This window comes from Dermacentor andersoni, chromosome 5, assembly GCF_023375885.2.
Source record: "Dermacentor andersoni chromosome 5, qqDerAnde1_hic_scaffold, whole genome shotgun sequence".
Taxonomy (NCBI): Eukaryota; Metazoa; Arthropoda; class Arachnida; order Ixodida; family Ixodidae; genus Dermacentor; species Dermacentor andersoni.
Window position 1 is genome coordinate 5,841,540 of NC_092818.1, and position 16,120 is coordinate 5,857,659.

Genomic DNA, 16,120 nt, shown 5'->3' on the forward strand with positions numbered 1-16,120 from the left:
GAGAATGCAAATCGTGTAGGAACAGAGCAAGTTGTGTGTCGCAAGAATGAGCTTGCGAAATCCGTGTTGGTTAGGAAGAAGTAGACAGATGACAGGAAAGTGACAATGTGGGAATGTATAACGTGCTCCATCAGTTTCGAGCAAACACTGGTGATGGAAAGTGGACAGTAGTTGCTAGGATTTGTAGGGTCGCCTTTTTTTAAAGATGGGAGTTACTTCTTTTTATTTATTTCCGATCTTCCTCTCAGTAGCGACTGATGCAGTTGTAAGAGTCAAATATTAGCGTTAGAAAAAGACTGGTGATGTGCTTAGTGCTTTTTATTACCTCGGCTTTAATGCCGTCAGTACCACACAAGGACAATTTTTTAAAGGGATCGATGATTTTGATAAGTCTGTTCACATTAAAAGTAATGTTTGCCAAAGAGGGATAAGTAAAAGGTGGTAATACGGGAAGATATTCAGTGTAGACATTAGGAAAAGCAGTACAGAATGCTGTGTTTGAAGCGATAGCGACCTCGATTTCGGGAACTGGGGAGCCGGGGAGAGCAGGGGAGAACTGGGGAGAGCAGGGAGAAAAACAGTGTTGGACCACTGGGGGTAAAATACATCGCGCGAGAAGCTTTGGGTTATTGTGCAACGTAGAGGGCAACGTGGTTGAAAAAAGCCACGTTTGGCCTCTGAGACCTGCTTGTCATATTGTTAGACTTCAAGATAATTATGCCAATTAAGTTCGGATAGAGAAGAGTTTGCAGAACGGAAGAGACGTTTTTCCTTGTCATTTAGCCGTTTTAATGTGCGGTTGAACCTTGGGGATTGTTTCCATTCATTATTTCTAAGGGTGAAAACGTACAATTTAACCAGACGCAAGGATTCAGATTTACACAGCGAACAAAGATGGATTACAGCTGCGAATCTATCATAAAAGGTTGTTAAATCTCGCGTGATGCTGTCATAATCGGCTTTCTCACAAAGCGCGAATGTTTTTCTTAGTTCTTATTTGATTGAATATATGGCATGAAAAAGAAGCGTGCAGTATCTTATGATCACTGATGCCATTCAGATACGAGATAGGGGAAAGGTTTGCAGGGTGTGAATATAAGAATGCTCTGTAGGGCGAGTGGGATGACTGACAACTTGGGTTAATCCAAATGTGAGACACATTCTGGCGAACTCGCTAGCCATGTTATCTTTTGATACCGAGGAAGCTAGATTAGACTAATCGATTGATGGGAAGTTCAAATCGCCTAATAGTAGCGTATGCATGTTAGGATACGAGGTAGTTATCTTGCATAAGGCGTCGTGGAAAGGCGACAGAAATGAAATGTCAACAGGACGAGGGCGTTAACAAATGCCAAGAAGGATTCGCAGGAAGGATGCGATACAGTAAAGCCAAAGCAGTTCAAGAGGTGAGGATATGGCAACCGGGATGCAACGTAGATGATGACTCATGGCGATAAGGACGCCACCACTACGAGTATCATCGGCTCAACCTTCGCGAAATATGTCGACGTCGCAAAGGAGGGGCAGGATCTCAGAATCTAGAACAGACGAATTAAGCCATGTTTCTGTTGGGCAAACAACATGACTTGAAGATTTGCTGATGAGCCCACATAACAAATCACCCTCTGGAATGACACTCTGGATATTAGTGAGCGAAAAAGCAATAGAAGAAGGACTACGAGGGGTGGAATGAAGCTTCGACTTTGGCAATTGCTAAGCTTTGCGTTCAACTACCTTATCGGCTTGCTGGTCGAAAATGTAGGTTTTGTTGGCACAAATGAGTTTGTCGAAACATAATTTGAACGGGATATTGTTCGTCTTGACCAATTAAATGAGGCGTTTACGAGCTAGGCGAACCATGGGGGAAAATCTTCGGGAATGCCGAAAGTCGTTCCGCTGAATTTGTTAGGTAGAGAAAGGATGAGGTCTTGATCTTTAATGTGAGCGAATTTAATAATTACCGGTCTGCACCTGCCATGGTGATAAGCCTCGAGCCTATGAGCGCGTTCAATTTCACCTGATTCAATAGGAGACTGAAGATGCTGGATGCGGTGATCAATGATTAGTTTTTGGAACTCTCGCCAGTTTTCATTCGGACAACCTTTGAGCCCATAAAAAACAAGATTACAACAACGAGATCTGTTGTCGGCGGAGTCAGCACGGGCAGTGAGATACATATAGGCAGTGAGTAGACATGAATATGTACATGATAAATATTTTTGATTGAGAAATACAAAAACTGACATCAGAAACCACATTCAAGATACCATAAGCTTCGCGGAGTGCAGATTCAAGCTGTCCTTTTTAGTTCAAATCAGTTCGATGCTCGGAGAAAATAATGCAATATTTGCACTCAGTGCCTATTATTTGGCTAGTGAATAAACTAATCTAATATATTTCTTGTTGTGGGAGGTGAAGCTAATTGTTAAGTTTGCTGAAGTATGAATGTGGCCGCCCGTCCAAATTGTGTCGGATCTAAACGTCAACAGGTGGTTCGCGTAAAGTCTTGAAATTTGCAATTTCATATATATTGACACATTTTGCGGATAAGTGCGTGTCGCTAGTGAGACACACAGAAATCAACCTTTTACAAGATTGGCTGCGAATTGTGCGGGACAACTGTAATCTTAGAGGGTCGCTCGTCAGGAGACGGTGACCCTTTAGGCCACACGCTGAACACGTTTTGCAAGCGCTTGTCCGCCCTCCCAGTGTGCGTTGTCTCCTTGTTGCGCTAATTTTCCTCATAAAGAATGCAAGGACAACTAGGCCAACAAATATTCTGTCTACAGCATATGTCGTACGGCAGATCCACAACGACATACACGGCATTCTTAGAATCTGATTTCTTGTTCAATGACTTTCTCCTTTCAGCAGCCCTGCCAGATGGAGATAACGCAGCCATTCTAACGGCTTCACAATAGTGCAAGACGACAAAGAAAATACAAACGCAGGTAACATATGAAGCATATACCCGCAAAGCCTATTAAAAAGATATGAAAGAAGACCCTACATATTCATAGCTTTTGGTGGAGGGCATGTTCCAGCAATTATTTTGCTTTTCTGCCTGCGTGAGTAGTCCTAGCGCCAGTTTCAATACACCAGCCGGGGTCAGTCGGCCGTGAGCGACTCCTGACAAGAAAGGAGCGGTAATAAGGACAAAGACCTAACAAGTATAAGAAACACTCCTTTGGCTTGCTCTATCACATATTGACTTCCTTTATTATGTGCTTTTACTTACGTGCACTTTCCAGGTGCTCATCACAGAAGCCATGTTCCCGGAAAGTAAAGTGAGACAGATCCCGCGGAGCCGTAGACGACGGCGCTCCCCAATCGTCCAGAGTGGACAGCCGGCTGGCACATTTTGTTGCGCCCAAGAAATCCATGCAACGGAGGGCGAGTAGGCAAAAACTCAACAGGAAGATACGCAAGAAGATCGCCAAAATCAACCGGGAGATCGAGACGAATTGCGCCCGCCTGTGCGAACAAGAATAGCACGAGCTGTGCGACACGATGAACGCGAACATGAGCGCTGGACGCACCTGGAAGATTCTCAGGCACCTGCTCGACCCGGCAAGCACCAGAACGGCGACCTGTACAGAGCTGGCCAAGCTGCGACACAAGTACAAGGACGACCCTGCGGCCTTCGAGGAAGACATCGTGCAGACGCACCTCGCACGCCCGGAAGAGCAGAGTCACCCAGAGTACCGCGGGGCTCCCAACGAGGAGCTGGATGCGGACTTTTCCGTGCAGGAAATTAGAGCGGTCCTCCAGCTACTGAAGACCAACTCGGCGCCCGGTCCTGACAGGATCACCAACAAAATCCTGAGGAACCTGAAGGACGACGCCATCGAGAAGTTCTGCCAGTACATCAACGCGTGCTGGAAGGAGGGCCGAATTCCGCAAGAGTGGAAGACCGCGGACGTTATACTGATACCAAAGCCGGGCAAACCGCTGCAGGTCCGAAACATGAGGCCGATCTCCCTCACGTCCTGCGTCGGGAAGGTGATGGAGCATGCCTGCCTTAACAGGGTGACGACGCTGCTCGAGAAGCAGGACGCCTTCGGCCCCCACATCATCGGTTTCCGGAAGGGACTTTCAACGCAGGACGCCATGCTGCAGATCAAGGAACAGGTCGCGAACGCTCCGAGCACGCACGTGCGCGCCCTACTCGGGCTAGACCTCAAGAACGCCTTCGACACTGTGAAGCACATGGCCATACTTGACAAGATCAGCCGACTCGATCTGGGTGCGAGGTTCCACCGATATGTCAGCAGCTTCCTGAATGGGCGCGAGGCGACAATCAAGATCGACGGGGCCCCGGCACGAACGGTCCGAATGGGTGGTGCGGGAACGCCGCAGGGCTCTGTACTCTCCCCCATGCTTTTCAACCTCGTCATGATCGGCCTGCCGGATCGTCTTGACGCGATAGAGGGCATCAATCATACGATATACCGAGATGACGTGACGGTGTGGACCACAGAGAACACGAGGGGCGGCGAAATGCAAGACCGACTGCAGCGGGCCGTCCGGGAGGTGGAGCGGCACCTCGAAGACACGGGACTCGTCTGCTCACCCGACAAGTCGGAGATCCTGCGTCACAGGCCGCGCAAGAAAGGACCCCTTCCGCAGGCCGTGCTCGACGCCCGTCGTTTGGGCGTCCGCGTCACGACGAGGGAGGGGACCCAAATACCGACGGTGTCCAAGTTGCGAGTGCTCGGCCTGTGGCTGGAATAGAACGGTGCCAACCGCGAGCTGGTTGCCCGACTGCAAAAGAAAGTGGCCGCCGCCACACACCTCGTGCGGCGGGTCGCGAACAATAGGAAAGCAATGAAGGAACACAACGTTACGAGGCTCATTCAGGCGTACGCGCTGAGCCACATAGCGTACGTCGCCGCGTACGCCGACTGGAGCAGGAACGAAACCGACAAGCTGAACGTGGCGATCCGCAGGGCGTTAAAGACCGCCCTGGCAGTACCCCAGTACACACCAACCTACAGGCTCCTCGAGTTGGGCGTACACAACGCGCTCGAGGAGATCGCCGAGGCGCAGGGAATCGCGCAAATGGAGAGGCTGTCGAGCACCGTAACGGGAAGACGAACCCTAGACTTGCTCGGGATTCGATACCACGAGGCGCGTGGACTGAAGGAATCACTGCTACCGGAAGTCAGGGACGCCATACAGACGGAAAACATGCCGAAGAATATGCACCCGGTGCATGATCTGCAAAGACGTATACGCAGGGCGGTAGCAATGCTCGAGAAGCATGGAAGACAAGAAGGCATCCTCTTCGTCGATGCAGCCAGGTACCCGCGGCCAGTCGGTGACTCTGATGGCAACGAGGAACGTCGACCACCACCGACGCTACAACGGAGTGTGCGAGACGAACCGCAGTTACCAGCACCACCATCACTACTGCTACTACGACAAAAGCGGCAGCAGCAACAATGGCAACATCGACACGGCCGGCCGACAGCGGCGGCGCCCGCCTTCTCCATGGCAGTCGTAGATACAAAGGGAACGATCCGAGTCAGGGCATCAGCGAGGCTGCCATCGGCCGAAGCAGCGGAAGAGATGGCCATAGCCCTCGCGGTACTCCACGGAGGTGCGGAGGATAACCTGATCGTCAGCGACTCCAAATCAGCGATTCGGAACTACACCAAAGGTTGGGTGTCAGCGGATGTGGCAAGCATGCTCAACGCCCGGGCCGGGGACTTCGGATCCGGCACGATTACAAACAAGTCCCTCAAGTGGTTCCCCGCGCACGTCGGGGACCTTGGCAGTAAGAAGAACAACAGCCACGACAATAATGACGCCAACAATGCTAACAGCCGAAGACGCACCGAAACTTCACCCAACCAAAACGAGCGCGCCCACCTCGTCGCGAGGCAGCTTACCCACCGCGACGCGTTCATCCATGGGGCAGCCGCTGCCGTTGTTGTGCGGGACCCCAGCGGAGGAGTGACGGCGACGGCGGCGGCCACCCCGTCTGGCGCGGCCGCTGTCGTTACCAATACACGACAAATCGCGGCGGACGGAGCTGGGGATCACGCGGACGCCGACTGCGATGTCAAGGAGTATCCGGCAACGTACAGAGAGGTGCTGGGTCACTATAGGAAAGAGTGAAGAAAATATCCACAACCCCATGGGCGACTAGACAGGTCCCAGGCGGTCGACCTGAGACGGTTGCAGACGGGCACTTTTACCAACCCCTACCACCTGCACCGCCTGTCGCCCGCGCTGCACGCGTCGCCCGGCTGCCCGTGGTGCGAGCACGAACGGGCCGATATGGCCCATGTGCTTTGGGAATGCCAACGCCACGTGGAACAAGGACAAAGAGGAAGGGGGAATACAACAGCAGAACCCTCTGAAGTGGGGCGCCTCGCTGAGAGATGGCAAGCCGCCCTCCTAAGCGAGGCACCCGAAGACCAGGATTGGGCCGTCCAGCGGGCCAGGGCTGTTGCCGAGGATCTCGAAAGATTTTCCTCGGGCGATGGACCCCTGGCAGCCTAGCCCCGGGCACCAACATCAATAACCGTTGGACAAATAAAGTTTATTCCTATCCTATCCTCCGAAACCTTCATGAGAAAAACGGTCACTCAGCTTGCTAGACGAAATCACAGACGCGTTTTCATTAAGAGGGAATGCGAGCCAACCATCTGCGATGCAACACGTGAAACAGTTGCTTTTTTCTTTTGGCAACAGGTGGAACAGGTATAGGGGCACCTTTTGTGACACATTGTGCAGTTTATAGAGGGTAAAAAACAGGGCTATGAAGTTTCGAAGTGGAATAAAACATTATTGTTCTAGAAATACATCGCTCGCATGTCAAAGAAAATAGCAAATAATTTATCATTTTTGAAAAAAGGGAAGTAAAATGTTGTAGAGAATTTGTTTGGTGAAACAAAGGCAGGATTACTATTTTTCATAAGCGCATGTAGTGCCGCTCACAAATCCAAGTCCGGTGAATTGAGAAGCTGTAAAGGATTAACAGTTGCTTTACGTTATCTGATGTAACATGACAATGAAAGTTGTTAAACAACAGAGGAGTATGCCGCCAGATGCCTGTATAGTAATGTATATGTAAGGGATATCGCAGTAAAAAAGCGCTCATCATCTTACTGTAATGAAAATATAGTGGGAATGGCGAAACAACATCTTTCGATTACTTTCAGACGAAACATTCGTAGGGCGCCTGAAAACGAGAGATTCTGCTCCACCGACTCGATGTAATTTACCAAGAGTTATCTGCCTCGTGCTTTCGGGATTCTACTCAACAACTATGGCCTTCCTGTAGCCGAATCACAGGGAACAGTAATTACTTGCACCTGTGTTCCTCCCGCGAAGACTCCAATAAGTATAGTTGAACCTTCAATAGGAACTGATATATTGCACGACGTTGAATAATAAATTCTTGCGTCAAGTATGAAAAGCCAAACACGTATATTCACAGATGCCTACTGTTCTGTGCGCATCGCTAACGCACGGCCGGGCTTTTCCTTGAAGAGGGAAGCGAGCCTTCCTTTTATTGCTTTCAGTTTCGCTGACCCCCCACGGACTCCGAGCCTGTGCGCGAAAGAGAGGACTCGCTCCCTCCGTTGACTCGCTCCCTTCAGAAAGGACTCGCTCCCTCCAGTGATGAAGCTTCGAGGTGTCGGGTGATGTTTCCCAGGCCTGGGGACGACAACGGGGATGGAAACTGCGGTTCGACAAACACGGGACGGCTACATTCGCCCCACCGGCCCTAGACACAGGACCACTTCTTCACGGCTGAAAAACTGAACGTTTTGTGTATATTTAACTTGCTTTGTTGACCTCAATGTAATTGAGGTTTGTTTTAAATGTTCAGCTGCGTTCGACCAGTTATTTAGTTGGACAGCGGACGCTTTGATCCCTTTGTGTGCGATCCTGGAGGCCAATATAGAAAAAACGTGAAGTCGACTGTCACCAGCCGGCAACTCAACATCCGCCGCAGTGGAATACGTCGCACGGCAAGACTTCCAGTTTGACCATGACATCCCCCTATTGCAAGGACACGGCATCACCTAGAAGTTGAGCAGCTGACTGCGCACAGGGCAAAGTCAAGGTGGGCTTGTTTCAAATGTCATCGCGCAGCTCAGCAGGTTTCAATGCATATGTCCGCTTTGAGTGAGATACGTCGTGAAGCACGCACGCCAAAATGGATCAGGACGAGCTCACGAATGAAACGTCTCAAGTTATGACAGCAGATTATGCACCTCCCTAGGCTAACATTCGATCACAAAGAGCAACTATGTTTTCCCTGAAAGCTAAAGGAACGTATTAAATGAGCCGCGAAGAGCGCTGCCGGAGAGTAGACGCTGCCTGGAAGTACGTGGAGACCGCTACCACAAAAGTGTCAGGTGCGAAAGAGGAAGAAAATGCAGCTTGGTGCAAGCTATGAGCGCTACGAGCACGTCGCTGACAGATACGCAACCTTCCTCGCCAAAACGAGCAGATCTGAAACCCAGCAGCAATTAGAGCTTCAGAAAGCAATCGACGCAGATCATAATGTGTCTGTAAGCGACAAGTTACGTGAGGCTACAGAAGGAGAACGCGAACACTTACAAGAGACAACGTCGCAGCGCTCTCTATAAGCCCACTCAAGCGTTTCTCCGTGGTCACGACAATCCAGCTCGTCAACAATCAGCCTAGCCGCCATACAGGCACACGCGCAAGCAGAAGCCGTCCGTGTCAGAGCAGAGTTTGGACGCAGAGAGGCCACCTTGCGCATTAAGAATGCAAGGATTGAGGCTGAATTGGATATGCTGCAGCATGAAAAAGAAGCGGAAGCTGCAAACGCACAGGCGAGTGCGCTCGAGGCAGCCGTGGAGCAGGATGGCGGGGATGGGCACGCTCCCTTCCGTGAACCGAACGCTGCACACTAGGAGATACATAAACGAACAGGAAGCCCTACGCAACCCTGCGCTTGTGTTTACTGAGGTCGCTTTTACCAACTCTAGTGACGACGTAAACAATGCTCACACATTGCCGGGGGCCAACGCAGCTGCGAATAGTTCGATGTGTCTGCGATCTGATGAGCGGCCACCTGACTACTCTGCTGCCCCTTTTGTTCCGCAGCCACCTGTGTACGCCCCGGCACATATCAGTTCTAGCTCAGAGCTAGCCGGTGTCCTTAAATTCCTGTGCCGCAAAGACATTATTTCAAGCGGTGTTATCAAGTTTGGTGACCGACCTGTGAACTACCGCACTTGAAAGTCATCATTCAAAGGCGTCGTCAGAGATCTAGGTCTTTCTGCTCAGGAAGAGCAGACCCGTACGATAGACAAAGCCAAGTATAATATTGCCGAAGTGTGATCTGAAAACGTTTAAATGACAATTTTAAGAAGATACAGAAGTGATAATATAGGTGAGCTTACAATTGATTGTGGGTGTATCTCTCCTCAACAGTCAGTTGGAAAATTCAACTCATTTTTTTACGACCTTAACCTTGTCAGGGTGTCCTGTACAAGCCCTTTATTATGACTCAAACAAAATGAGTAAATGGGACGTTATTGCCTTAACATTGAGAAAGTTCTCGCTGAACAAATTAATATTAAATAATCTTAAAGTGCCTACAACGATTATTTACAGATAAAACCTGTGAAATATACCTTGACAACCTAACGTTAGCGCTTGTCCTGTGCTTCTGTCCCATCTTAGAATTGCTCTTAACAGTATTCAGTTGGTAACCTGTGAAATATGTAGAGGACGTTAGAGCTCTTTGCTTGGCCCATTTTTAATTCAGGCGATTTCGTCTGCCTTTCTTCAGCAAAGAATAAAAATATCCAAAGTATCGGTTACACTTGAGGGTGGATACAGAATTCTGCTGGTAATTATTGACCAATCTTTATCTTACCTGTATTCTCAAAACCTTTGAACAAAAGAATAGTAAAAAGAGCAGCTGCTACTTGTTATTAAGCGCACCTTGATACCTGATTCGTAGATCTTTATCGGAAAGAACAGTTGAAGGGAATTTTCACTAGTTTTGCATGAAGAAATTACACTGCGTAACGTTCAAATCAAGAAGCTAACTTTAGGTGCACCGATTGATTTCAATAAAGCGTCTGAATTTATTGTACAGATGCTGATTTCGTTGAGAGCTTCAGATCTCTTAATGTATTGTTTGACTCTAGCATCAAATGGAATGGGCATTTACATTACGTTGATAATACGTTTGTAGGTAAATTGGTTCGCTCTCAAGATGCTGATCCGATTTTCCCACGCGTCTGAAGCTAGCAATTTATTAATATGTTCAGTCAATAACATAAGCTACTGCCATCTGGTTTGCGGCACCACATCAAAGCCAACCTCAATAAACTACTCGTACTACGAAAAAGCAGCAGGTATATTGAAGGGATTAGCTAAACAAAACACGCGCATACCTGTTTGTCCACTCTCAGATTATCTCTGTTTTTAACATGTTAGGATACCGATTGCTGTATTACCTCACATTTTCCTTACCCGAGGTGCTCAAGTACTTTAACTCTGTTACGAGACTAGAACATAAAATAAAGCTAATTTTTACAAGTGCTGAAGAATGCGCCGTTTCTCGTAAATATTTGTTTCCTATGCCAGTTTTTTTTTTGGCAAATACTGCTCATATAAATGCAACCTACTTGCATTACCACTAAGCAAGTTCAAGAACTTTGTGATTGTTATTGTGTGAATTTTACTTCATCAGTTATTTCCTTGCGATTTCGTTGCATATGAGAATGTGATGATCTCTTTTTTTTTTTTACTGTAATTGGAAATCTCGTGCTTGATCTGAAGTTGTCGCGTGAAGTTTACACGCGGGGTCATTGGATCACAGGCACATTCAACGTACAACACTTGCTATTCGTCTGCAGTGCCCTTTCCTCATTTTGATGTATGGAATAAATAAAGTTTCACGTATTCAAGCGAGCGAACTGCTTGAAGTGTTCCCACGCACCATGAACGACGTAGGTAGAAACGAAGAAGTTGTTTCTCCGGTACTAGATCTATGAAGCGATTATACAGGATGGCTCTTGGAGATGACACTGCGCCACTCGTTTAGAGAGCCCACCATACGCCTCTTCCTTTGACTCTGGGCGAAAAACTTATCCACATAGTTAAAGCTGGCAATACAACAAAGCAAGACCAATCAACAGACTAGGTGAATCTTACGGTTACTGTGCAAAAAAAGGCCCGCAAAATTAGACAATGCCTAGAGTCGATGAAAATTAACGAGCGCCTAAAGCAACAGCATAATGAGATCTCGTGTCGAGTTGATATTGAATCTGAACTAGCAGCAGGTCGCGTTTTTACGTGCCTAGACGCCAGATACGGTTTTCACCAGATATCGCTGCCGAATTAAAAGTGAAAAAAAAATTATGTACTCCCTTTTGCCTTTACTGCTTTTTAGAGCGTCCCTTAGTGTAGCCTCCGCTCCAAAAATGTTTCAAGAGACTCTTAGCGACACCTTGGAGACACTGCCAGACGTACAAGTGTACGTTGGCAGTATTATTGTGTGGGGTACCAGAAAACAGCAGAACGATGACAGGTTGCGAGCAGCACTGGAAGCAGCGCTAGAAGCTGCGCTAAAACCGAATACATGGGGTACGTTTGTCTTTTTGATGCGCTATGAGTCTTGGCGTGTTTACATCTTTTACGTTACACAAAGACCGCCACAGTTGTGAGATAACTGAGCGCCAGTGTTTGCAATGGATTCATTACTTATTGAAGTCTGCACAGACAATGGCCGAGAGCATGGGGGTGACGAGTTAGCATTGGTTGAGAAAAGTATCATTTTAAAAGAGTGGGCTTTGCGGCGCTCCACGAAGATGACATACCAGATGACAGCCGCGAGTACCTGCCAGGTCTAACAGCATGCTGAACAGGAACCCGCCACTACGCACTCACCACCGGCACCATGCAGACGGCAGTGCGAGAGAAGTAAACCACAGCGGTTGAGATAAGGCGACAACCTTGTGCAGGTTCTGCGATGGGAATCTGAAGGTTATGAAGTGTGCATGAAGTGTTCATGATTAAGCGGTGCTATGAAGTGCTTCCGTGGTTTTGTTCTCTGTCAGAATATTAAAGTAGTCTACGCCCGCCGTGGTTGCTTAGTGGCTATGGTGTTGCGCTGCTAAGCACGAGGTCGCGGAATCCAATCCCGGTCACGGCGCCTGCATTTCTCTGGGGGCGAAATGCGAAAAGAGCCGTGTACTTAGATTTCGGTTCACGTTAAAGAATCCCAGCTGCTCCAAATTATTCAGGAGTCGCCTACTAAAGCGTGCCTCATAATCAGGTCGCGGCGTTGGCGCGTAACACCACACGACTTTATTGTTTAAATTAGTTTTTTTCATTCGTAGAAAGGAAGATGCATCCTGTAGATAAAGCGAATGCGCCTGCGTGCCGAACCTTCGGTGCGCATGCTGCTCGCTATATTGTCTACCCTTTCTAGTATCTGCTATAAAACGAGCACAAACAAATGCGTCTTTTCGTTCGTTTCTGGGAACTCCTTCCGCTGATACTCTGTCAGAAAGGCTAACTATACAGTAGCGTTGACTGGTGTCCAAAACATTTGCTTGATCTGGCGGTAATTGAAACTGCATTTGAAAGAACATCTTTAAGACCACCTAGATGGATAATAGCTAAAAGTACGAAAATGGCGCTCAAGTTGCAAGCTTCCGAAGGTGGGATAGAAAAGAATCAAGTTTCCGAGAGAATCTAGAGAAGTGCTCTGTTCACAGTCTCGCAGAAGGGACTCCACCAATCGTTCAAACCCGGTAACAATGTTGCAAAGTCAAAAGGATGTCGCTTTCCATAGGTATAGCAGTCAAGTGTAACAAAGGATACTTTCACACTGTCCCGCTTGTCCAAGGGAATTCGAATGCACCCAGAAAGAAGGTCAATAATATAAGTGACTCCACATATTCAGCAAAGTGGGAGGTCAATTCCAAAAAAGGGGTAATGCTTCCATCTTCTGTATCCGGTTATGATTGCGCTAAGCTGCGCAAAGCCTAGAGCTTTTGCTTTTCTTTCGGACCAGAACAAAGGGCGAAATCATGCAACTGGATGTAGGCCTCTAAAATATGAGCGAACATCTTGCCCACTCAAGTTTGAGTGACGCGACGCTCAGAAACTGACACACGATGAGGTCTCCTCTAAACAGAAGACGCATCGCCATTGTGAATAGGGTAGCTTGCCGCATGTACTTTACCAATGGTCCATATTTAAATTATGTCGTAAGTCATGAGGACGCGAGGCAGGGCGTCGGCGTAGGCATATCGAAGGCTTAGAGCGAATATGCAAGTGTCTGGAAACCTGGAATGATAAGCAAGTGGTCAAAGCAGGTACCTAATAATATTCCAGAAGTAAGCCAGCGAAGTTCCCTGAACGATATCACAGAAAGGCATAAAATATTTCGAGAAAATATGATAAGGGTCTAGAGACGTTCGGTGGAAGGTATTCTTTCTGTACACGACTAACAGCAATTCTCCGTCTACCATGATTTACTAGCTATCTTTATGTTTCCGTATTAGTATAACTGGCCGCGTATTACAGCAATACCAGAAAGGTGTATGGCATCAACAACTATTCTACCGACATCCTATGACGCATATGTTAGCTAGCAAGAACACGGAGCAACTTACTAGATTTGTCTTAACTGAGGGTGTTAGTTTTCGTAGTGACATAACAGTTAACGTGCAGCCCTTTCCAGGTTTTCCTTCCACAAGAACACTGTCGCACGGCAAAAGCCTTTAAGCATATTTTTGTTTGACAAAGTCGCACAAGATGCCACTATTAGCTTTGCCACCGACGGCCATACCTCCATTAACACGGTAATCCGTAAACGGTAAAGAAATTAGGGACCGGATGAACTTTTATATCTTAGGTGAGGGTCAGTATCCAACGTTATGCATATATCAGCGTACGTAGGCAAGGCTCTGCGTTTCCTTGTGGAAATATCGGATACATTTCCTATACAGCACGATCTCAAGAACAAATATTTTGTTAAATTTCACGCCTTACATGGCAAATACATCACACAAGTCGTAGGTGAGGACGTCAACGGCGGTTCTCACACAGTGACGTTCCGTCCCGTGTTCCCTAGCCTCCGTGAGGGCCCACCGGCGTTTTCTCACCTGGAAGCCTCTTGGGCCCATGGGTCCTGGTAGACCGCGCTCTCCGGCCTCCCCTGGCCGGCCGGGGGTTCCGATGGGTCCAGTGGGCCCTTCCTTACCCACATCACCACGTGGTCCTGGGCTGCCTTGTGGACCTGGACGGCCTTCGGCGCCGGTCTCGCCCTGCGTAGTACCAAGACACCCAAGCTCAAAGTGCTGCTTGTGTGCTTTAGAAATGTCCTCCTACCTGTTGTCATCATAAAATCCATGCCGTATATACAGAAGTGGTATTTGTACTTGTGTGAGCACACATAATTGATGTGACGGGAACGAGCGCAGGTTAAGTAAGCACAGGGCACGAGAAATTTCACACGCCGTTGAAGATACGGATAACGCTAATACATTTCTTGTGAGGACCGCGTTAAAATACATGTGGTCAAGAAGGTGAGTTCAGTAAGCTGCAGCCAAGTAGCTACTGTATGAGGAAGAATGTGGTTGAAACACTGACATTCCTTTTACTGCCACAGAAATTATACGCTACCTCAAAGCGCGTTCATGCCACTGGCGCCACCACCGCCGCCGTTTCGATGCTTTTACACTGACGGCACATGCACATGCGTAGCTAGCGCACGGAGGATTAGAGCGACTGCAGAGACACGAAGTGCGTTTGGCCGCAAAAATACCATAGCGAAGTGGACGTACCATCAATGGTGATTCACCATACTGGTGGAGGTGGGGCAGAGTTCTCGCTTCCGCCGCGGCCATTCAAGTTTTGTGCACGCACACTACTGGCGCACTAACATTGCTCTTAGCTGCTGTTTGTGTGCGCTGGTCTCAGTCGTAAATATCAAGCTAACGTTATCTAATATATCACTATGCGCCTAATAACGCCAACCGTTTTCCGTCGGTCTAATTTCGTGGACCATTAAGATGTGACAACTGCAACGTCTCTGGCGGCACTTAGAACTCCAGCGTTCAAACAGGCCTGGCTGCTGTCAGGGTGGTTTTCTTTCTGCCCAGCAGGTGTCCCGCCTGTAGTTACGACATAATCCGAGAAATTGCAGTACTTCGTCCACGGAGAAGTACTGAAAATTTGTATAACTGCTTTTCTTGATTTTCAGAGTATAATGTCTGGTACTTGTCGCTAACACTTGTATAACGTTGGTCTTCAATCGTTGTGTTACGCTCTTAATCGCTCTTACGCTTTTGCGATTTTCATCTATATTGTCCCACTCACACAATGATCCCACGCAAAATTAAATAAACAAATTAAGTACGTAATTTCTACGCGAAGGCGTGACCTGCAAGCCAGCACAATCGTCGGTGTCTGAAGCTGCGAAGCAAGCGAACGAGGAAGACGCTTCGAGGGGAAGAAAGATCATACGCCCGCGAAAATACGAAGGAAGGCGCTAAGGATGGATGGATGATGTTATGAGCGTCTCGTTTGGAACAAGGTGGTGGGTTGCGCAACCAAGCTCTTGCTATTATAGTGGTTAATATCCTAGCTTGGTTAAAAAAGAAAAAAGGCCACTATGAACTCCCACAACCAAATTTTCTGACCCCATATTGCAAACTTTGCTTTTCTAGGTCTCGGTTTTTGTTTTCTCTTTTCCCTTACTTTTGTTCCACCAATCTTCGAATCGCCTCTTACTAATCTCTTTTGCGCACGGCAAAGTAACCCCACCTAGAGGAAAGTTTAGGTAACTTTGAGAGAAGTGGGGAAAGAGGAACAAGGCGAATCGCCGCGGAGAACGAAGGTAAGCAGAAGCGCGCCGGGTGGCGAATGAGGAAAACACATCCCCTGGGCGCCAGCGGTCAGAGCTGCGCGCTTATTGGCTCTCGCCGTAGGCCACTGACGCTATCATGGTGTCACCCAGAGCTGCGGCCTCCGACGTTTGTTTACGTTCAAGTTTACGCGCCGACGTTGGGCTGCCACCGTGGTGAACGCGATGCAGCAGTGGGCACTGACGCCCATTTGGTGAAAGGACCAGGCATCACTTGCATTGTGGTGTATC

General features: G+C 48.2%; 1 protein-coding gene across 1 annotated transcript in view; it reads right to left on the minus strand.

The window, feature by feature from the left end:
* The window catches only part of LOC126529915 (uncharacterized), a 934,270-nt gene that overhangs the window by 297,669 nt on the left and 620,481 nt on the right, over positions 1-16,120 (minus strand). Inside the window, exon 27 of the mRNA XM_050177364.3 lies at positions 14,127-14,288. Coding sequence (XP_050033321.1) covers positions 14,127-14,288 — 162 coding nt within the window. The remainder of the gene's footprint in view (positions 1-14,126; positions 14,289-16,120) is intronic.